The sequence below is a fragment of the Myotis daubentonii genome, chromosome 1 (assembly GCF_963259705.1).
Source record: "Myotis daubentonii chromosome 1, mMyoDau2.1, whole genome shotgun sequence".
In the NCBI taxonomy this organism is placed as follows: domain Eukaryota; kingdom Metazoa; phylum Chordata; class Mammalia; order Chiroptera; family Vespertilionidae; genus Myotis; species Myotis daubentonii.
The window spans coordinates 162,976,407-162,999,469 of NC_081840.1; the positions used below are offsets into that span (position 1 = coordinate 162,976,407).

Below are 23,063 nucleotides of genomic sequence, written 5' to 3' on the forward strand. Positions count from 1 at the left end.
AGCATCTGCCCCCTGGTGGTCGGTGCACATCATAGCGATTGGTCGACCAGTCGACTGTCTGCCACCTGGTGGTCAGTGCACATCATAGTGAGCAGCTGAGTGGCCTCAGAATATCATTAGCATATTACGCTTCAATTGTTTGAAAGGACGACTGGACGACCAGACACTTAGCATATTAGGATGAGATAACCTGAAGAGGAAATATTTATAATACAAAGAAGAAAGTCTAAGAATAAAAATTTGGCAAATGTGAAACTTTATTTTCTAGAAAGAAGAGATTACAAAAGAAATTGAGAAGAAAAGGCTAAGGATATAGGAGGAATCCCAGGAAGATATGGCTTCATGGGAGCTAAGAAAAAAATAAATATTAAGCAAGTGAGTTCGTTAATGGTGTTAACTGTTGCTGAAAACTCAAGTTAAATCGAACAAGAAAAATGTCCATTGAATTTTTGGGGAAAGACTTGAACATAATTGATATACATATTTGTATGTTGCTACTCAAAGTAATAAGGTTGATGACGTTAAATGGCTAATGTCTGGGGGAGAAAGGTGGGAATTTTCAGAAGTTAAATTTTTCTCGTCAAAGATTTCTTTTACTTCCATTCCTGTGTCTTGATGCAGTTTACTGTAGAAGCATAATTCATGAATGCTAAACACAATTTAGAGTTCTCAAATTTTATATCCACTTTATTTATCTTATTATTGAAACACAGCTGTTTTCAATAAGCCTACAAGAATGCATACTGAGTTGTTTAAAGACATAAACAAACACTTTTTTTTTCACAATAACTTTTTCAGTCTTCTAATTTCCAAATGGTTATTAATGATTTGGGGTTTGTTACTATCAGTGGCAGATCCTCTAATTTTCTATAATCATCTTGTTATGAAAGCTATAAAGGAACATTGCTAACGGTGTTAGACTTGTGCTTTGTTTTCTGTTGTTGTTTTTTAAATATTCTTTATGGATCTCAATCCTCTAAACAACTAAATAGTAAAAGCAGAAGCCTGCACTCTAATAGTCGGTTATGGGCAACACTCACACCAGCTCTCTGGCGTCCTCTGTATAGGGCAATCAAGCCAGCCCCAGTGACCAATGGAGAAAGGGATGTAAGAAGCAAGAGAGATGCTTTAGTTTGGGAGAAATACAAAATGGTGCAAGTATTTATTTCCACTGAGTAAGTAGAAACAATAAATTAGCAAGTCATTAGTAAAATATTCTAAACAGCAGTTGGACATAGTTAAAAGACATGGGCCCAAAGCTTTGAAAATTGACTGAGGTGGCTTGTGAGATAAAGAGTTGTAGAGAACAGTATGGCTGTGTTAATGGCTAAGAATTTGCACTCAGAAATATTTATTTTTTTCCTTTAACAACTGCTATATATGATGTTAAAATTAACCAAATTATTTGTTTTTCTCTAAATAAATGGATGAGCATACTAAATATTACATTCCTATTTGACTCAATGATTTTTTTAAAATATATTTTATTGATTTTTTTACGGAGAGGAGGGGAGAGGGATAGAGAGTTAGAAACATCGATCAGCTGCCTCTTGCACTCCCCCTACTGGGGATGTGCCCACAACCAAGGTACATGCCCTTGACTGGAATCGAACCTGGGATCCTTGAGTCTGCAGGCCGACGCTCTATCCGCTGAGCCAAACCAGTTAGGGCTCAATGATTTTTAATTGATGTGAGTATAAACATCAAGTCTGGCCTAATGAGGTATCGTTAACTATCAATAGACCATCATCACAGGTGGAGACATAGCACAAAGAAAATGTCACTGATCTTGTCAGTACCAAACAAACTTCAGTGGCTATGCCTTATTCTGAGTGACCCATTCTTATAAGGGGCACAAACAATATGAAAAAGAAATCCAGAAATAAATCTCCAAATTGCATTTCATTTGACTCTTCTTTCCCTACTCATTTCAAATCTTTCATCAGAAATATGTAACAAGTAATAAAACTGAAGGAAGATACATTAAACTCAAATCATTTCCTTCTTCTCTGGAGGGAGAATTGGAAGGAGTGCAAATAAAAGTGAAATAAAGGCTACATGGAAAGCCCACGTATATGCAAGACAATCCTCTTTAGTGGAGAGCAGTCCTAATTTCCCATGTAGTTAAGTAGATTTTTCTTAGCATGAAATTATGAAATATTTCAGTTGGAAGTGACCTTGGTGACCATATACCGTAGCTTCTTCATTGTACCCATAGGGGAGTTCCTTCAGCACTAAGAACACCGAGCTCTCATGAAGTAAGTGATTGCTGATTCAGTACAGGAACCCAACTCCTGCTCCTGCCCCATAGGGAACTGATTTTCCTCTGCATGCTGCCACGCGCCAGTTTTTCAGATGGCAATCACGCTGTGTTTTCCTGTTTTTTAAGCAATAACGATCAGTTGTGCCCCTTGCATCAGGGACTACTTGTGTGGAATAAACTGGGTATGCATAGGTGAAAGGCGCAGTGCTCCTGCCTTTGGGAAGCTGAGGGTGGAGGGAGGATTAGCGTCGTGTGTTCTAAGAATGAGCAATCCTGATGGCCAGAACATAGGAGTAATGAAGAGAATTAAGAAGATATGGAGAGGGTATGCTGTGGTAGGAGTTGAGTTGGAAAAGATTTGTGATCCTGCAGCCTGGTGTGCCAATCAAAGGAGTTCAGACCTTATCCAGGGAGCCACTGAAAGTCTGTAGCCAGGGAGTGTCTTAGGCAACACTGGCGTTATGGTGAAGAGACCGGATGCATTTGTATCTGTCGTCAACAGGAGTTGATGAAAAGAGGAAGTAAGTTGTCCATCAAACTTTTGAGTGGGGCATGGGCCTAAAACAATTACTGAGAGACCTGGGAATTCCCAGTATCTCTCAATGGGGAGAATCTCCAGAAGATTCTTTTTTTTAATTTTTAATTTATTTTTTATTGAATGTATTGGAATGACATTGGTTAATAAAATTATATAGGTTTCAGGTGTACAATTCTACAATACCTCATCTGTATATTGTATTGTATGTTTACCACTCCAAGCCAGGACTCCTTCCATCATCCTTTATCCCCCTTTACCTTCCTGAAGATTCTTTACAGGTGACAACTGCTAACACCTGAGCTTTAACCTAGTGAAGAAACTAATGTGTAAGGGAACTAGTCACAACTGGGAGATTCCAAATGATAAGAGAATTCCCTAAGCCTGTACCTTGTCTCACCCAGTGGCGTCTGGCTTCATGTTGTATGAAACATCTGCAAACCAAAGACTAAATTATATATATATATATTTGTATGAAAACTGGAAATGAAGTGTACCTAATATGAAGATGAAAATAAGATTTTAAAAATAAATAAATAAATAAATAAGTATAAAGTAAAACATGCAAAATACATGAAAGGCAAAGTTACCATTTTACCAATAAAAAATAAAACTAAGAAGAATCAGTTGGTACCATTTCAAAAACTCTTAATGAATAGGATCCTAATGCTTTGAACAATAAGTCTATGTTCTTTTAGCATTCCGGCCTAATTTGGCTTTTATACTGTACCTAGTTTTTACTATACAAAGTTAACTTCATTGTTGTCCCTAAACACTTTTATAAATAGTTTGAAATTCTCAAAGGTTTTAATAATTTCAGTTAAATGGGAGTTACTAGTATTTTTAATACAAGTACTTGAATTCTAATTATGTTCCCAAATTGTGCTTTGGATTTTTTTTTCATTGAATCTCAATTGAATTCACCATTATAGGTGATGATATGGAAAATGTATGTTTATGAGACTATGTGCTGGGATTTAGTATCTATTCAAAAAAGATGAAATGATTTTAGGAAGCAGTTAGATAATTAAGCTGGTTTTGGTAACATATTCTAACACCTAATGGACATCATTAAAAATAAACTGAGAGAATCAAATTTCTCATTACCATTTCTTTTCTCAAATTCACAGAATGGTCATTCTGCTATATGCTCAATAGTTTTTAAATGATAATGGAAAGTCTCTTATTGCAAATTCTAGGATTACTGAAAAATAAAACCCACACAGATTTCTCATTATTGTTCCTTTCCTTAAAATCAAAGAATGTTCATGTTATTATATGCCCAATAGCTTCTAAATGATTACTATAGGGATTATTTTATTACTAACTTGTAGGATCACTTGAATCACAGCTACCATTAAAATGTATAGGAAAACTCAAGCTAGCTGTTACAATATACCATTTCAGCTAAATAGGTTGGTATATGTTCTTACAAACACACAGTCACTATAGTGAATAAAATTACAATGTATATTATTCTTTGAATTGAGATGTTCAGTGGACTACTTGCAAAATATCCACATTTTCCAATTAAAAGACACAGTAGTAAGCACATGAAAGAAACAATTACTGTAATGTTCTATAATGGAATGAAAAAACAAATGTTTTTACACAATTTCAAAAATATAATCTATAGGGGGAGGGGATCAAATGTCAAAAATATAATCTAAGTGGGAGAAAACCCACGCACCCCCAAGGAGAAGCAGCGTGGGCTGGACCACCTCATTCGAGGCCAAACATCCCTAACACACGCCCAGGAAATGGCATGGAGCTGCCTTCTTTTTCATCAAGGGCAGAGTCTGCCATTCACCATCTTAGTGAATTCCTAACAGGTATAGCACGTATGGTCCAGATGCCAGTGGATTAGACAAACCCATGTCATACACCTGGTCTGAGACCTGGGGAAGTCTGGCTCAGTGGTCAGCAAACTGCGGCTCACGAGCCACATGCAGGTAGCAAGGGGCTCTTTGGCCCCTTGAGTGTGGCCACGAAGTTTCAATCGCACTGTACGTGCGCCCCTGCACGTGGTATTTTGTGGAAGGGCCACACTCAAGGGGCCGCAGTTTGCCGACCACTGGCCTGGCTGAACTGCAGCCTCTTCCTTCTATTAGGCGTTTGATGGTAGAGCTGGGTCTGGTCTGAGATCTGTCTCAGGATTGGTTTGATCTAATCCCACAACATGTCTAGGTCCCCTGATCACAGTAGCTAAATCTCTATGCCTATCTATCTTAAATTGTATATATTAAACTTTATCTCTTAATAATGTTTCTTCTTTTTTTTCCTATTTCAAAACTTTATTTTGATGGAAACATATATTACAATTTTCATTAATAATTTAAAAATCTAATTCTTTTTTTTTTAGTTTTATCGCTTAAAGTATTACAAATGGTATTACATATGAATAATGTTTCTTCTTATACTGTGGCCTGCTGTCACCAAACTAGAATAGTTCTACCCCTCAGGACTCTCACCTTGAGTTTAAAATGGCTCTTTCCTGCCAATGACAGCATGAGTCAAGCTGAGACTGTCCCTATTCTTTCCTTCACTAGACCACCAGGGCTCGGGGGAGAGGAGAAACCTGAAGATGCAATCATAACCCTTACTCACCGCTCATTTCTGACACTGAGAGCAAAAATGAAATGGAGCATTTTCTAGTTATCTAAGAGTTTTTATTCACTCAAAGCTGTAGAAGAAATCAACACTTGTACTTCACAGCATTCTGAAACACTGTCCAAGAGTTATAAATTACATTTAATTTTGACTCTACACAATTTTTTTTTCCTCCCTAAAGGCAAAACCAACACAAAAAAATGTGTCTTGGGGACTACTTTCCTTCTATGTTGACTGTATATTAACAATCCTATATATCACTTTTATTAATCTTTTTGTAATGAGCAGAATTTTTAAAGAGAAGATATGGTAGATTTGTCACAGGAAAATGAAACATTCTGTATTTCAGGCTATTACTTTTGTTCTTGCTTTGCAATTACAAAATAGACATTTTGTCAAATGTCCACAGACTCTCTGGTTTGACAAATGGTATTTTACTGCCTGCCCTTCTCTAAGACATTTTTACCATTTTCATTGTTCTAAAACATGTCATACATAAGGGAGAACTCTAATAGAAAAATGTATCACACAAAATAAATAACAAAACCTCCAATTCTAAACTAGCTTAAACATATAAGGCTTCATGACAACCTGTCAACTTCACTATCATTGATGGTTTTGTTACACATTCTTTTGGAGTGTTTTGTGGTGAATTTGAAGATCACATTGTTCATTTGACTACCTCTTTATTTGTCTCTCCCCCCTTCTACCCTTCCCCTCTCCCCCACCACACACCAAAAAAGGCAATTAAGCAAGGTTATAATTCTAAGCATCTCACAGCTATAAAAAGAAGTGACATTTATTTCAGTCTGAGAACTTGATGAAATAAGCACATAAAGGATAAAAGTTCCACATCAAGCAAACTTCCTCTCTACTGCAAGTGGGTCAGGTAACAAGAAGATAAATAAAATGCAGAAATTAAACTAATGTCATAAGATTAATCAAAAAGCAATAATTACATTCTAATTTCATGAGGGTAGGGGACTCATAGCATCTACATTCACTGGAAAATGTCCCAAACAAGGCTCTCTGAGGAGGCCACAAACTCCTCGCCAAGTCACCCTTGCTGAATAATAGAAGCAACCTGGGGCTTCTCTGTACACTTAGAATGCCTTTTTGTATGCTTACCAGAAAATGTTAACCTCTGGGTTTCCTAACAAACATTGTTAATTTGAAGCAAGAATTTTCACTATCAGATAACAGTGATAAATGAAACTGAGAAAAACATACACTGAGCTTGGAAATTTCCACACGAAAATAACAATTCCTATCTAGCTTAACACCCCAGGCTCCCTTTTGGGTGGTATTCTTGGTTTGTCTGACTTCTTCACCTCTGAGCAGCAGATGGCCTGACTTTTCTTTTGTTTTGTATTGTCCAGATCTGGATAAAGAGGAAATTAATTTCTTAAGCCTTCTCTTTAATCCTTCTGTCTTTCTTTATCTGCTCTGTAACAGCTTTAAAATGAGCCCATCACAATAGCTATTTTACAATGGGTAACCTGTCTCTCAGTGACATTATCTGGAATGGCTGACTTAAGCAAAGTAATTTATCTGCCTCGCAGAGGTTCTGTTTCCTCCCTTTCCATTGATCAGTAATTCATTCTTATTCAACCAGCATACAGTGTTTCTACAGAAGTGTGCATTCTTTCATCTGCACTGGCTTTTTAGGCCATTATCACCTTCATGGAAAGATCAACTTACCTGGCACACACCATCTCCTGGACCTGCCACTTCCAACAGGCCTCCCACAGCCTTTTCTGTTGTGTAGTATTTCATCTCAGTTTGGGCCTTAATGATTCCATCACAGTAGACATGGACACTGACGGAGCCAGCAGGAAAATCTTATCAAACACAAAAATAGAGTTAGGAGCTGAGTATATAATGCCTGTCTAACATTATTATACCTCTTAGAGAATATGAAGGAAGGCTTTAAGAATTCATAATGATTTTACTAACTTCTAGCACTGATATTTTCCTTTTTATCTTTAGAAGTTAGAAATCACATCATAGAATGTACAATTTTAGACTTGTTAAAAAAAACTTACAACACATGGTAAAAGTATAATAAAAGTAAAGCACTAAGTCCTTTCTCCCTAACTACTAATTTCCATTTAAAAAAATCTGTGATCATCTTTAAATAATAGTTTATAATTTAGAACAGTAAAGTTGCTCATAAAAAGGTGTTTTTTTACTACTCTTATGATGAAAATTTCCATAAATTATAGACAAGTTTCTCAAAATTGTCTTTGAACAGAGAAAGAATAGAGTCAATTGAAATTATAGAACTTCTATTCAATTGATTATAATGAAAAACCTTTGGGAATGCAAGATTTAATGCCCTGTTATTTAAGTACTAGTTACACCATACATTTATCCAAAGTCTTTTGTGAACATCCTGTTTAAAGTAGTTGACATTCTTCATTGTGAATTCTGATCTAACACACTAACAGTTAAAGTTACCTAAGAATTTTGGACTTCCCTTGAAAGAATAACAATAAACAGTCATTTCAATAGCAAAGTCATTGTGTTTTATTGAAACAAAAGTAAACAAGATTTATCTTTAAATTCATTTCCAGAACATACTTTAAAAACTTTCACTCTTTGTTCTGGAATCATTTTCCAAATTCTTCTGGGAAAATTTTGTCATCTAAACATCTAGAGTTTGGAATAAACCATTAAGAACAAGACTAAAAAGCTAGTTATAACCCTAATCCCCGAATGAAGCTTTGACTATTTATAAGTTCTTAAGGTTTAAGCATTAATTTTACTTTATCTCCTAAAGTAAAGGATCTTATAATATTGCTCGAGGTAATCTAAAGCCCACAAAAGCAATCTTAAGCTTAGCTAGATGAAGAAACTGAAATTTCCTCTTGCCCTATTGCTTGACTAGTCACTTAACCTATATTATAAAGGAAAAGCTCTCTCTTCCTAAAGTATCTGTCCAATAGAGAATGAAAGAGAAATAACAACAAAAGACTGAAAGCTGTATAGTGCATCTCTTCACCTACAGCCATACACATATGGTGACAGGGGTTCTGGAGTTTTTGGAGTCAAATGAAATCAATCTCAGTAAATTTCATAAGGATGATTTTGAATGAAGAAATTGGTTTTGTTTATCAGAAAAGAGATTAGGAGTTCTACAATGGGGTGGTGGTGTTGCCTTTCTGAAAGAAAGTCAGGTGATAAATGATAAGAGAGATAAGGTCAGATTTACTTGCTAGGTCTTCGATATAGAATACTAAAATATTCTAGACTAGAGGATTAAAATGAACTCATTTGTTTCTGATATCTGGAGCCATTGGTTGACTCAAAACTTTGCCATTAGATCTACTGATAATGATGCTGACTTTGGAGTAATCCTCCGAAGAGATGTCCTTTGAAGTACTATATCTGCTGTGTACATTTTCATATCTATTGAATGTCAGTGGTTAAATAAGACCTAATTACCATTTCCATATGGATTCATTTGCTTGGGAGGGCTCCTTCAGAAGGTATTTCTGAATTGGCCTTTTTTGTGAACAATACCCATATGGCTTGAGCATTATTTTACATTAACCTTGGGCACCATGGTGTCTACATTTTATAGCTCTTCAATGAAAATAAAGTGAATTACTTTAAAGATTCAAATAGGAAGAGGAAAAGTGAGTTCTGGTATTTATGATCTAAAGTAGACAATTCACATTTAACATGGGGGGTACACACAAAGATAGGCCAAAGTCTCCAACCAAGCAAGGGTATAGGAGTCAGCGATGAAGAAGCAAAAAGGCTTACAATGGAAGAAAAACAATAGAACTCCTTGCCCTCATCAGACGTAGATACACAACGAAGTACACTTACAGAGGAGCAGTGGTGTTAAAATATTCTACTTAAGTTTCAAATCTCAAGTTCTAGGCTCTTCAAGAGTCTTTGTCAACCTTTCCTGTCTCTGTGATTTAAGTGGTCTGTCCTTCCATGTGAAGGACCAATTAAAGTAACTTATGGATGATATAATCCAAAGGTATTTCTTGAAAGTCAGAATTACATTCACTAATTCCATTTAAAAGGATATTTCACAAACCCATTAATTTAAGAGTGTTTCACTTTCTATATTTCCATTGTATGAGAAGCTGTGTTCCTTTGTGAACCAATTTTAGCCCATATCACATGGTAAACCTTAAATACACCTACCAAAGGTTTCCATGGGAACTGAAATCAACATGACTCTTTTGATTAGAACAGTATAATTAAATAAATGCTGGTAGCTGCAAAACCTTGGTCGTGCTAAAAATTAATATAAGTTTTATATATGTTAAAATCATCTTCCTGAAGATCATATAGAAAAATTTCATATTGTTATTTTTATAAACAGGTTCAGATTAATATTTGGTACATCCTAAAGTATTTTTCATCCTTTTAAAATGAAATATGATGTTATAATTTATATTATTCAGAACTCAGTTTTCTAATTAATAAATAGATTCTATGTCATTATGGACTCATTTTATGTTATTTTCAACTTTTAATAGGTTGTGCCCGTGTTGTATAAAATATTTTTCTGGCTGAGCTGCAGGTACCAGAGGAATACCCTCTTCCTTCTGAGCAAGAGTTAGTTAATATTTCTAGTTTAAAGCCTTAACATGTATTTTTACATGTTTTGGCTTAAACTGGACTATAGTAAATTTAAATTCTTTCAGCACAAAACAGTTTTTCTCTGAGACAAACCTGTGGATACCATTGGGAAGGTTCGGTTTTTAGAAAAGAAAATAATTAAAATTTATCAAGTTATTGAGCTGAGAGGGAGAAGGCAAAATTTAGAGGATATTTTCTCAAGTGAAAAAATCCAGTTAATATTTATAGGTATGTCAAAAGGGAAAGAACAAGAGAATCCCTGTGTAGCACATTGTACTTTCATATAATTTTGTTATTCTCTGAATTGTTACAAAGTTAGAAAGAAACATACTTTAAAAAGAACATTAATATGGCTTAGTGTTGGGTTGAAGAGAGAGAAAGCTGAGGCCCATGTATTTTATATGCCTCAGTGTTAAGAGACTAGTAATACACACACACACACACACACACACACACACACACACTCACACACACACACATTTAGATGGTTAGGAGCAGGTATCCAAACAAAGAAAGTAGAGTATTTGGCCTTAGGGGTAACCATTTCTAACAGAAATGCTTTGCCTACCCCAATGTCTATTATCTTCTTCCTTTCAGAAGGAGATTTTGATTTTCTTTTGTTGTTTCAAGACACAGTTCCATCCAACTAAAAAGACTGGATTTTCTACTCTTCCTTTCGTCTAGATATGAACTTGGGATTAAGTTCTGGCTAACAGGAAATTTATTATTATTTGTTATTATCTAATGAAACCTTCATTTCTTTATCCCAGTGGTATACTGAGAAACTGACTCTCCAGAAGGATAGAAAAAGAGAAAAAGAAAGAAAAGAAGCCCTGGTGTTTAGATTTGCCCATATCTGTGGTGTAAATACTTACACTATGACTGATTTCAAGCTACCAATGTGTTATGGACTGTACGGTATCCTCCACACCCAAATTCTTATGCTGAAGCCCTAACCCCTAATGCACTGTATTTGGAGATGAAGACTTAAGGAGGTAATTAAGGTTAAATAAGGTGATACAGGTGGGGGCCTTATCTAATAAGACTGGCACTCTTATGAGAAGAGGGAGAGAGAGATACCAGAGAAAAGGTGCGCAGAGAAAAGGCCATATTTACATAGAGGTGGTGGCCATCTGCAAGCTGAGGAAGGAGATTTTGCCATAAACCACCTGTTGGCCTGTTGACCATAAACTCTGAGCCTCCAGAGCTGTGAGAAAATAGATTTCTGTTGGTTAAGCCATCCAGTCTGTGGTATTTTGTTAGGAAAGCTTGAAAAGTTTAAAAGTGGTGTAACTAAATATGTATTCAGGAAGAGATACAGAAAATTGGCTCTATCAATCCAGTATGAAATGGTCCCAGCACACCACTACTTCATCAGATGTCTCTGAACATGGGTGTGACGGCAAAGTCTTTGGAGCCATCTTGTTCCATAATAATTATGGCCACACCCTAGGACTGTGGAGTGGTGACTAGAAATAAGCCTGCGTCCTGGACAGTACTGTGAAGCTGCCATACAGCCCTCAACACAAACCAGATTTACATAGAAATCTCTGGTTACAGCACAAGAGAACATTTATAGGAAGCAAACCACATTTTAAGTCATGACTGATTAACTCGGTCCAATGTTCAAAAATCAAGTCACGTGAGCGTGTTTTCTAAGCTGAAAAGATACTGGACAGACAGGGCCTCCTCTGACACTGATGCATCCGTATTCTTTAGAAGAATTCTGAGAGCAGGAGAGGTTCTTGATATGCTTCCACTTTAACTTTTGACCACTCCATTTTAACTTGGTGTTCAAAAAAGTGCACAATAATGTTTTAAAGATGATGTGGGAAACGGATTGAGACTATTTCTTGAGTTGGAAGTCACCAATGGGCGCAGGGATTATATATGAGATGAAATAGACTTGGGAGCTCTCCTGAGCATGATTCCTCAGGGTGAAAGGGGACAAACCATTTTGCTAGTTATTATATCAAGAAATATAAACAGAGGACTAAGAGATGAGAGGGGCAATATGAGGTATGCAATATTTATAAAGAAAGATGAACCCCTCATTCTCTTCCCTATGGAAGTATTCATTTATTTATTTATTTATTTATTTTAATTTATCTTTATTGTTGAAAGTATTACAGATGTCCATTCCCCCCCCCCCATTAACCCCTTCCATCCTGAACCCATCACCACCCTCCAAACCAGGTCTTTTTAAATGGTTTACCACACCCCTCCCCGTGTTTAAGGGAATTGCTAAAGGGAGAGATTGACACTTTGTTCCTCCATTGGATGTCTGTTTAAGTGTGGTCTTATATCTTATCTTTTTATCTCAAAAAAATCCCTTAAGTAAGTACTTGAAATGTAAGTAGATAAGCCATTTTATCAATAAGAAAATTGTGGCACAGAACAATGAAGAGACTTATCTAAAGTTACCCAGTAAATGGCTCCACATAGAATAAAAACAGCTCTCTTGGTCACTAGGTTGTTTCTTTGGCTATGTGCAGATTCTGGACCAGTCATTAGCCTTTAAGAGCATGCTGGGCACTCTCTCTTACTCCACAATTGGTGTAGAGAAAAAGAAAGCTTATTGTACAGTCATTGCTTTTCAACTGAACTTCCTGAGATGATGGGAATGTTCTAATAAATCATTTGAAATGTGATTAGTGCAACTGAGGGACTGAATTTTGAATTTTGTTTAATTAAAGTAAAGTTTCAAAAATCAGATGTGGCCAGCGGCTATAGTATTGGCCAGCACAGCTACAAAGCATACTTACTCCAGATCCATAAATACATCATGACATCAATTTACTAGGTGTTAGCTAGCATTTAAAAAATGAAAATAAATACAATCCCTGGTTCTCTGATTATAATGCCCATTGCATGTTCTTGCATGTTGTTGACTTTTTCATTATTGCTCTTAACATATTAGCCAGAGTTATTTAAAATTCTCTGTCTGATAACATCTGTGCCACAACTAAATCTGGTTTGAAGTTTGCTTTCTCAGTTTAGACTAATGTTATTTCTTGGCTTTTGGCATGACTTGTAATTTCTCATTGAAAACCACAAGATTGTGTCAGGTATAAGGAATGAAGTCAGTAGGCATGCAATGAGAACATATAGTAATCTGGCTAGAAGTTGGGCTGTATTTAATATTTGCTGCAACTGTACATATCAGAAATTTCAAATTCCTCTACTCTCCTTGTTTTTGTCCTCCCTCTTGACTTGTGTTTCCCTTAGGGCAGGGGTCCTCAAACTTTTTAAACAGGGGCCAGTTCACTGTCCCTCAGACCGTTGGAGGGCCGGACTATAGTTTAAAAAAAAACAACTATGAACAAATTCCTATGCACACTGCGCATATCTTATTTTGAAGTAAAAAAAACAAAACGGGAACAAATACAATATTTGTATTTGCATGTGGCCCGCGGGCCGTAGTTTGAGGACCCCTGCCCTAAGTGCTCTTCCTCAGAAAGATTCTGTGTCTTGCATTACTGTCAACCACAATGCATTGTCATTAGACAGAACCCTGCAGAGTGGCCCTGGTGGTCAGGCTGAGGGAGGGGAAGCCTTCTAATCTTATAATTCAGTCTCTTAAGGGACCCAAGTCTCTTGGTTTTGACCTTCACAGATGTTTCCTCCCCATTTCCAGAAAGACCAGAGAGGGTACAATGGGGTGCACGCCCTTTCCCAGCTGGGATAAAACTTTGGGAAAGTGGTTTCTTCTGTAGAGCAGCCTTCGTTATGGAGAACAGACTTAGAGTATTTCACCATGCTGATTCTTCCTCTGGCCTGGCAGAGCCTCCGGAAGATCTCAGATCTTCACTTTGAGAAACAGTGAGGTTCCTGGAGGTAAAGCCCACCAAATTATAGGTGCCTCACACAACTACAGTCCGCAGGAGATTCTTACTCTCAAACTGGTCCACTCTCAGCCACCAGAATTTCATTAAAATTACCATGGAAGTGTTCCTACTAGTTTCTGGCTCTACTGACTTCTGCTCCAGGAAAGCAGATCTTGGATGTCACTCTCTTGATGTACTTTTCTCTCCAAGTTTTGGGACAGTGGTTTGCCCTGCAATCATAGTTCTCAATGAACTCAGGAAAAGTTATTTATTTTCCGTTTGTTTGACTTTTTCTTATTATAGAATGCGAGTGACAATATCCAAGTTCTACATGACAGGGGTAACTACCACTAGTCTAACTATTGCTTTTAAAACCTTTGTTTTAGTTATGGGTTTATGCATATGTACTGGCTCATGATATAAAATGTAGTTCTCACTAGGGCTCAGGAAATTTTAAGGAACAGTGCCATGAGGAAGAGAAAATAAAATTCTGAGGCCATTTCTGCTGAGACATGTCCCATACATATTCCCACATATACTCATGGAATCAGTCTATATATTCCTACATTGTACATAGCAATTAAAATTCCATAAGAAAATCTCTCATTAATTTATAGAATATACCAGTTGAAAGAAAGACTTGGAGAGGTTTAATTAGCTTAACTAGTAAATAGTGGTTTGTTTAGTTTTGCTACAAACTTGCTGTTTAACTATATAGACATATTATGAACTAGTATATTTTGGAAAATATAGACTATTAGCTTTCTGCTTTGCTGAAAAACATTTGAACTTTGACATGCTTTACTCTTTGCACTGCTCTTAGCTACGAGGTAAACTGAATATAAAAATCTTTTATTAAAATTCTCATAAAATGTTAATGTAAGTAATTTTATTTGACATTTTGGCCTGCTATTTGTGAAATATTATCTAAGTTCTTCTTAATTTGCTAAATTGATTTTTTGTAGTGATTTTAGTCTAGCTAGATTTAGTTTAAACTCCAAAACGAATTAGTTAGAAATTATTCTTCATTACATCATTTAAAGCTGTGGCAGAGGAAGTAATGGTCTTTGCAAGAGAAACAAAGAGAGAGTTCTTTCTCATTTCATTTCTGCACATCTTTGTCCATGAGAGGAAGCAGTGTCTACAATGTTATAAATGCTTGGCAGTCTTTCCTTTCTATAATTGAACTCCCACTTCAGCTGTGCAAGGAAATCCATAGAGGGGACGCATGCTTTTCATAACAGCTACAGAAAAACCTCAGGATGCATTTGATATAGTCTTTAATTTTAAATATTTTTACATTTCCAAATTTATAGTAAGATTGCATATCTTTTACTTTAAAATATTTTATGAAGTTCACATTTATAAAGTTTTGTAAGGTAATTTTATTCTCTGATTATAAAAAGATAAATTAAAAAAACAAGTAGTCCGACATTTTATATAAAAACATTCTGAAATTAATATAGTGGCATTTAATTTAGTACAATTATCATGGCCTGTGTGGATATTCCATCTGATACTATTTATCGGGTGCAAGCAAAGTTGCATAATGAAATGATTAGCTTCATAAATTAAATAAGGAAAAGAAGGGACAATTGTATATAGAAATGTTAGCATAATGACAAAATAGTGAGAAAGATTTATGCTTTCCAAAACAACCAAAAATATACTCAGGAGCATGACACACAAAAAGACAGAGAGTGGGAGGAAGAGAGGAAGAGGAGAGAGAGAGGAGCAAGAAAGATTTCAAAGTTCATAATGAACATCCAAATATCTCCTAGTCCTATTACAACAAAGCTAATGATTTTAGCTCCATATACACTAGCTGGTGTATATTTGAGTGCTCTCTGCTGACACAGGTAAGAACATGTGATGTTACTGGATGCCATTTCACAACATGGTACACAAGCTAATTTCTCATAATTTACACATTTGTACTTTTGCAAATTCAGATTAATAATGAAAGTTGAGCACAGGAAACACCTGCAGAACAATATTAGTTTCTGTAGGGAAGTGAAACCATTTATCATAAATTTGTTGAAAAAAATTCAGGATGATGTTTTATATTTATTAAAGCATAAAAGAATTTCTTACCTAAAGCTTTCATACACCAGACAGATTTATTCCAAAGGGCTGGCCGTGTTCTAATGCATTTATTATTTGATGTAAATTCAACTTCCACCGTATCACCAATTACTTCATCTCTCAAAATAATAAATATTTCACCAGGATTCTAGAAGATGAAAAATATAACCCAATTAAGCATTGGAAAATGTTTACATTAACTAAATAACCTGTTACGTTCATTAATGACAGAGGTTGCACGTGGTCATTTTATGTCTTCTATCATGTCCATATTTTCAACCATATTTAGAAATGAAATATGTAAATGTGATTCTCACTACATTTTGAGTTTATGGACTTGGTGACCATTGAACACTCAATTTTTCCCTCCAATACCATACTTTGCAACTGAAAAAGTAGTGAGAACATAGCTGCTCCCATTTTCTCTTGCCTCTTCCCTGTGTGGTTCTGTATCTCTGTATCTGAGCATCACTTCACAGACCTCCAGAGAGCTGCAATTCAATTGCTAAACAAACCCTTTTTCCAAGTCTTTCCTCTACCTTTCTAGAACTTGATGTATTTATCTATAAATAAAAGGACTGAACATTTAAATATGCTTTGTAAAAGTTTAAATATGATTTTTTTTAAAAAGAAACAATAGTTTTAAATCTTACCTGATAAAGATTCTCTTGTTAGTCTATTTATGATGGTTATCAATGAAGGTTATTGAGTTGACTAAAGGTTATAAAACTGAAAGCTTAAAGATTTTTATTAAGGTGGAAAAGCTAAATCTATGTACATAATATAATAAGGGTTATTGAAAAGCTCTTGGAATTATTTTAAATTAGGGATAAGAAGATTAACATTAATACAGAGAAAAAAGAAATGAATATTTATTAAACATCTATTTTATACTAAAAATTATTCTAAGCACATTTACATAAAGATCTTTAAAAATCCTAACCAAAGCATACACACACAAATACATACATGCAAATAAGTGCACACACAAAAACCAAAATGAAAACTATTATATTTCCCTTTTCTGAATAGGGTAACCAACACACAGAGTTAACCTGTGAAGATGAATCAGAACAACCCAAATTCAAAATCGGCACTATTTTTTACATCATGTTGTTTAACCCTTCAAAATAACTAAAATGAATAGTATTTTTATGATTATCTCAGATATCACCCTTCAAAGGCTTTCTTCAAAGTCCAACTAAACTTAAGTTCCTTACAAAATAAACAGAGACCTCTTATAAAGTTGTGATTACCCCAAAGTCATTAATTACAAAGTTGCCTTATTTAAATGTTATCTCCCTAAGCAAAAATCAACCACCAACAAAGCTTACATATTTAATGCTCTGTACCAAAGAGTTTGTAAAAATTCCTTGATGTTACAAAATCTTTTCAGCTGACATACTTCCACTTTGGGCATTTCCACCAGCACCCAGTGCTCCCAAATATTTTCCCATAGGCTATTTTGATCTAAATATCTCCTCACCAATTAAATTGCACACCAAGAAAAGATCCCACCTGGCTGGTGTGGCTCACCAGTCTATGAACCAGAAGGTCACGGTTTGATTCCCTGTCAGGGCACATGCTCGGGTTGTGGGCTCGATCCCAAGTAGGGGGCATGCATGAGGCAGCCAATTAATGATTCTCTCATCATTGATATTTCTATCTTTCTCTTCCTCTCCCTTCCTCTCTGAAATCAATAGAACTATATTTTAAAAAAAGAAAAAAGAAAAGATCCCATATGAAGGAAACTACCACTATTCCCCCTCCCACTCTTGCCCCACACATCCAATATGTCAGAAAATCTTTCTTGTTTTTTTCCTTGTACCTTCTCCAATGCACTACTTTATCTGAGCCCTGAAAGTTAAGACTGTGAGCCTCATCTGTTCCTCATATCTTCAACCTCTTCCACATGGTACCTCATGTCTAGCACAGTTCTTTAGTTCCTTTGTTACTCATACCTGTCACCTTCCTTCAAATATTTAATGACTTCCCATTTCACTTTGGCTCAGATCCCCCATTCCTCCTTCAAAGTTCTTCAGAGTTTTCTGCCATGGAAACATCACTTATTTAACTTTGTCCTCTGTTTCCAAACCTTGTAAGCCTGAGCATCCTCTCCCATGTTTTGTTAACCCAGGCAACTCATTCTCATTCATGCATGTTCCAGGCTGCTTCTTAAACATCGATCTCTCCTTGATAGAAGGCAGGGCTCCACCTTTCCACCAGAGAAAAGTACTAAACAAAAGACAAGCAGATGAGGCACTTACATGTTGACTTGTACACAGGGCCAGCTTCATAGGCAAGCAACCTGTGCAACTGCCCAGAGCTCTGTGCTTGGCAGGGCCCTGTGCTAAGTTTAGTGTTCTGCTGTCACTGCCCAAAATACTTAATAATTTGAGCAGGGGCCCCTGTGTTTTCATTTTGCATTGGGCCTGCTGATTAGGTAGCCAGTCCTGTTTGTACATAATGTTGGCTTCCCATTTCATTCCTTATCTCCCTCCATCTCTCCATACTTACCCTCTCCATCATAGTCCAACTCAGGTCTCACCCGCTCCACAAATCCTTCCTACAGTTTCAGCCCATGAGGAGTTTTACAATTCCAAAGGAATCACAAAGAATTTACACCTACACTGTGAACTTGACCCCTTCAAAGTTATGCTCTCTGCTCGTAATAAGTGTTCCATGTCTAAGGCTTGCCTTTCCAGCTAGATGTTAAGCAGCCTGAAGGTATTTTCATTTTCTCATATCACTGGGGACTCTTGCAAGATCTTTGTACCTAAGATACAGTCTGTTCATGTTTTCAAATTAAGAGGAAAATAAGACTGTGAAATTGAGCATGCAGCTCTGTTCCTTGTCTCCCTCAGGACTCACGGCCTCATCTGGTCCCTGCATCTCCGTGCAGGAAGCAGCCTGCTCCAGGAGGGACGGATGCGCTTGTCCAGCTCTGTCCTCGTGGACATCTTAATTAAAGGTGAAATTACATGGGCACATTTAATTCCATGGAGAACATGCTGGGATAGTCAAATGGTCAAACATTTAGTTTTATCAGTTTGAAGTTATTTTGCTCTCAATCTTTTCTCTGTTTATTCCTTATTTAGTTATGAGCATTTGAATAGAGAGAAAGGGTTATTATGCTTATTATCACTTCCAAACTAATGTTTTGCTGCATTAGTCAAAAACTTTGAGACGCAAACAAAAGGGCTAGAACTTGGTCTACAATATGACATACAATACGCAGATAGTGAAGTTTGTGACTCTGTCAGGGTGGGTGTCTTTATTAAGCACAGGCAACAAAAGAATTTTGATCCTAGGGGTCATACTATGACTTTTGTACACGGGCCAATGGCTCTTTTCCCACTTTAATAGCCACTAGCTTAGCAAGTGTAGCTTCATGGGCCTTATTAAGCTAGGTCTGTGCATATTGCTACAGCCATCATGGATCTGACCCTTGACAATAGAACAGTGATTAGCTTATGGCAATGGTTCCAAACTGAGATGCTAATTCTCATCCTCAGAATCACCTGGGATGATTCTAAAACTCCCAATGTCCAGGCCATCACCCAGACCATTTATATCTGAGTCACTGGGCAAAGAATTTAGGTAATACTATTATTTTTTAAAAACCTCCACTAGTAGTCCCTATATGCATCTTAGTTTGAGAAACACTTGGTTAAAGGGAAAAATACATCATTCTATTGGTTGTTGTAAAGCCTGACCACAAAAGGGGCAGTACTTCACAACATAGATATTTTTGGCATTGATACACACAATGCTTTTTTTGCTACTTTCACTGTGATTTTTTTCAATTAAATCACAAGATCAAACTTTAGGTTAAGACTGATCACAAAGAACTAGTGTGTGATTTGGTGTCAGATATAAGTGGGCAGTGATGCTTCAGGGGTGGGCAAATTTTTTGACTCGAGGGCCACAATGGGTTCTTAAACTGGACCGGAGGGCTGGAACAAAAGCATGGATGGAGTATTTGCGTGAACTAATATAAATTCAAAGTAAACATCATTACATAAAAGGGTACGGTCTTTTTTTTTTTTTTTTAGTTTTATTCATTTCAAACAGGCCGGATCCGGCCCGCGGGCCATAGTTTGCCCACGGCTTCTACTAGTATATATCGTTTTACTTTGGAATCAGGGCCAAGTGATAAATAGGTAGGAGGTAATATCTGAGATTCTTGTGGCTTGCCCATGGGCGCATACAAGTCACATCCACCCATATAGTCTCAGGGTTTCTCTAGGTTTGTAACTTACATAATCTATGGTCTGTACAATGGGCTTGGAGACTTATATTATGGTTGCAACCACAGGGTATGTCAATGAACAGGTGAAATAAAATGAAGGCCTTTATTAGGGAATATGCCATGTTCTAGGACTCAGATAGAAAGATAACTCAAGTTATTATAGTTCTAAATGCTGATAAAGCCTATTAAAGGACCTTTAACAGTTATAACTGTAACTTTAAGAATTAAATTAAATTTGCTCAAGAAACCAAGTGACTGAACTGATTTTAAAAATGTGCTTCAGTCTTAGAGACTTCCTTCTAAAGCCTCAGGTATAATCCATAAAAGAGTGACTGGAAGACAGCTATGCTCACCGCTGTGCCACCAAAGCACACACAGGATGAGGCCCCCGAATCTGGCATGGCCGAGTGCCTCTATGACAAGCACACCCTGAGGACAGTGATGCAAGCTCAGCCTCAGGCTGGCTTCCCATGCCACAGGCTGACTTCACTGGTCACCAAAGCACTACATGCATGCTGGGGTTACCTTTACCTTTTGTAAACGTTGTACCAAATCATCTACTTCTGTTCTTTCATTTGTACCATTCCTTCATATAAAGAAACTTGATACCCACTTCCCCCTGCTACTCACCCCCCAAAAGACTGACTGGAATCTGCTGAGAGATTACACAGCCCCAGCAAGTGATTGGAGATAACCGGGTAGGTTGAAGCGAGGTCTCTGAAGGGGAGCACTGGATTCTTGATGCCATTCTGAGGTGATTACTACTGTGAGGGGGCCTGAATGTATCTCCTTTCCTCTGGGACAGGATTTAACCTTGGCACTATTGACATTTTTGGAGCAGCAATGTCACTGTTGTGCATTATAAAATAGTTAGCAGCCTCCCTAGCTTCTACTCACTAGATGCCCATAGCAGCCCCCAAGTCATGACAACCAAAACTCTCTGCACACTTTATCAAAATTCTTCTGGGGAAAGGGAAGCAAGATCATTCCCAGATGAAAATCATTGCTCTGAGGGAATTTGCCAGAAGAATTGATGAAATTAAGACTTTGCAGTAACACATAGCACCTGGAAGAGGCACCAGAAAATAATGATCAGGTCCAGTTCTGGATTAGATGCTGTTCCAGTGGGGGAATGCCTCCCAGGTGGAATTTTTATCATGGATATAAAATTGGATAAGACTCATTAGAATAATGGGTGCATTGGGCAGACAGAACTCACTGACTTCATATCTCTCATCATCAATTACCCCTCAAGACAAAAATCAAGAGGAATATGCTAGAAAAAGAAATGCCTTGACCCATAGAAGGATAGAAAAATATCAAAATAGCTAAAGAACATATATGCACACCCCATGGACACAGACAATGGTGTGGTGACGGCAAAGGGGTGGGGGTGGGGGCAGAAGTGGGTGGATGTGGGCAAAGGTGGGGGTAATGGACATCTGCAAGAGCGTCCACATTAAAAAAAAATTTAATAAAAAAAGGCTAAGAAATAAAAATATCAAAATAGGACAAAGGATCTTAATCCTAAAAGATGGTAAAGAAAGAAGCCAACATTATGTAGCAGATTTAACCTGTTAAATTTCATCTCGGTGTTTCTCAAAGAGACGGGGAATAATTCAGATAAATAGAGCACCAGAGGCATATCTTCACCAGTGCGTAACACACACACACACACACACACACACACACACACACACACACACACACGCTGATGAAAAAAAACTTTTCTGCTGTTTTTAAAGTGGCGCACGATTTTCAAGGCCCAGAGAATAAACAATCCATGGAAAGTAACAATGCAACAGTAAACCATCCATGGAAAGATGACGAGGCTGAAGGAGCAATACTCCCAGGCTCCTGGGTTTAAAAGCAGCAACAGCAGCCTCAGTTAAATAATCCACTCACACTGATTCTTCCGCATAGTGAGGGGACAGGGAAAGCAGCTCTGGGAGGCAGTGCCCAGACCCAGGCAGCTCCGCAGCAGGAGGCAGTAGCAGGACAGATTCAAACTAACACCCTGAGCATTAGAAAGGCAAAGATCATGCCATGAGGGTGAACTCACAGAGAACTCAGCGCCGATGTGCTGGGAACACAAAAGCCCGTAGAAACATGAATAGATTTGGGGGATGCTGGGTGTGAAAGGCACACCTCCAATAAGACCTGGTAGCTGGCAAGGATAGCATTGTAAGTTTCCAGATTTTGTAAGATGGCAGGGAATCAACTATCACGTCCTGGGAGAGGAGGCGGTATTCTTCAGGGGTCTCTATACACTAAGTGGAAGCCTTCTCAGAAATGAGGAAGTTCAAAGCTTGTGCCTTCAGACAACACACATAGACTGAATGTTTTCCTGGCAAATCTGGAACATGCTTGTCTATCATTTGGAAGCAAATGATGTCTCCTGTGTGTTTGGCAATTGTCATGTAGATTCCGATTGTGTACTAAGATCAAGGTTTTGAGAGAACACAACCTAAGGTAACTGTTGTTAGTCCAAGGATTAGCTGCTTTGGAATTTTTAGGGTGTGGAACTGGTACTAAAATATTCTTTTATGGCCTTTTAATTCAGGGTTGCTTAAAAAGTGGGGTGCCCAAGAGAAACTTGAAAAAGAAATCACTTCAGAGGGTCTGGAAGAATTATTTCCATGTCAAATAATAACTCACCATGATTCTGCCACTGAAAGAACCCTGGTCCTAACCAGTCAGCTCTGCCTGGGGGGCAAGGAGCTTTCCTTTTTGAATTTTAATTTCTCTGAAAATTTAACATTGGGAAGGTTTTGTATTATTCGAATTTTACTGTACAGATATTTTTAAAAGCAGTTATTTAGAGTCATTGCATAATTCTTGGGGAGCTATTTTTAGTTCCAGAGGGTGTGTTTTTTTTTTTTT

General features: G+C 37.1%; 1 protein-coding gene across 2 annotated transcripts in view; it reads right to left on the minus strand.

Moving 5' to 3' along the window:
- BANK1 (B cell scaffold protein with ankyrin repeats 1) overlaps nucleotides 1-23,063 on the minus strand; it is a 319,366-nt gene that overhangs the window by 210,742 nt on the left and 85,561 nt on the right. For both annotated transcript variants that reach the window (XM_059664464.1, XM_059664456.1), the window contains exons 4-5: nucleotides 15,938-16,076; nucleotides 7,110-7,249 (exon numbers count right to left, since the gene is read on the minus strand). In XM_059664464.1, coding sequence (XP_059520447.1) covers nucleotides 7,110-7,249; nucleotides 15,938-16,076 — 279 coding nt within the window. The remainder of the gene's footprint in view (nucleotides 1-7,109; nucleotides 7,250-15,937; nucleotides 16,077-23,063) is intronic.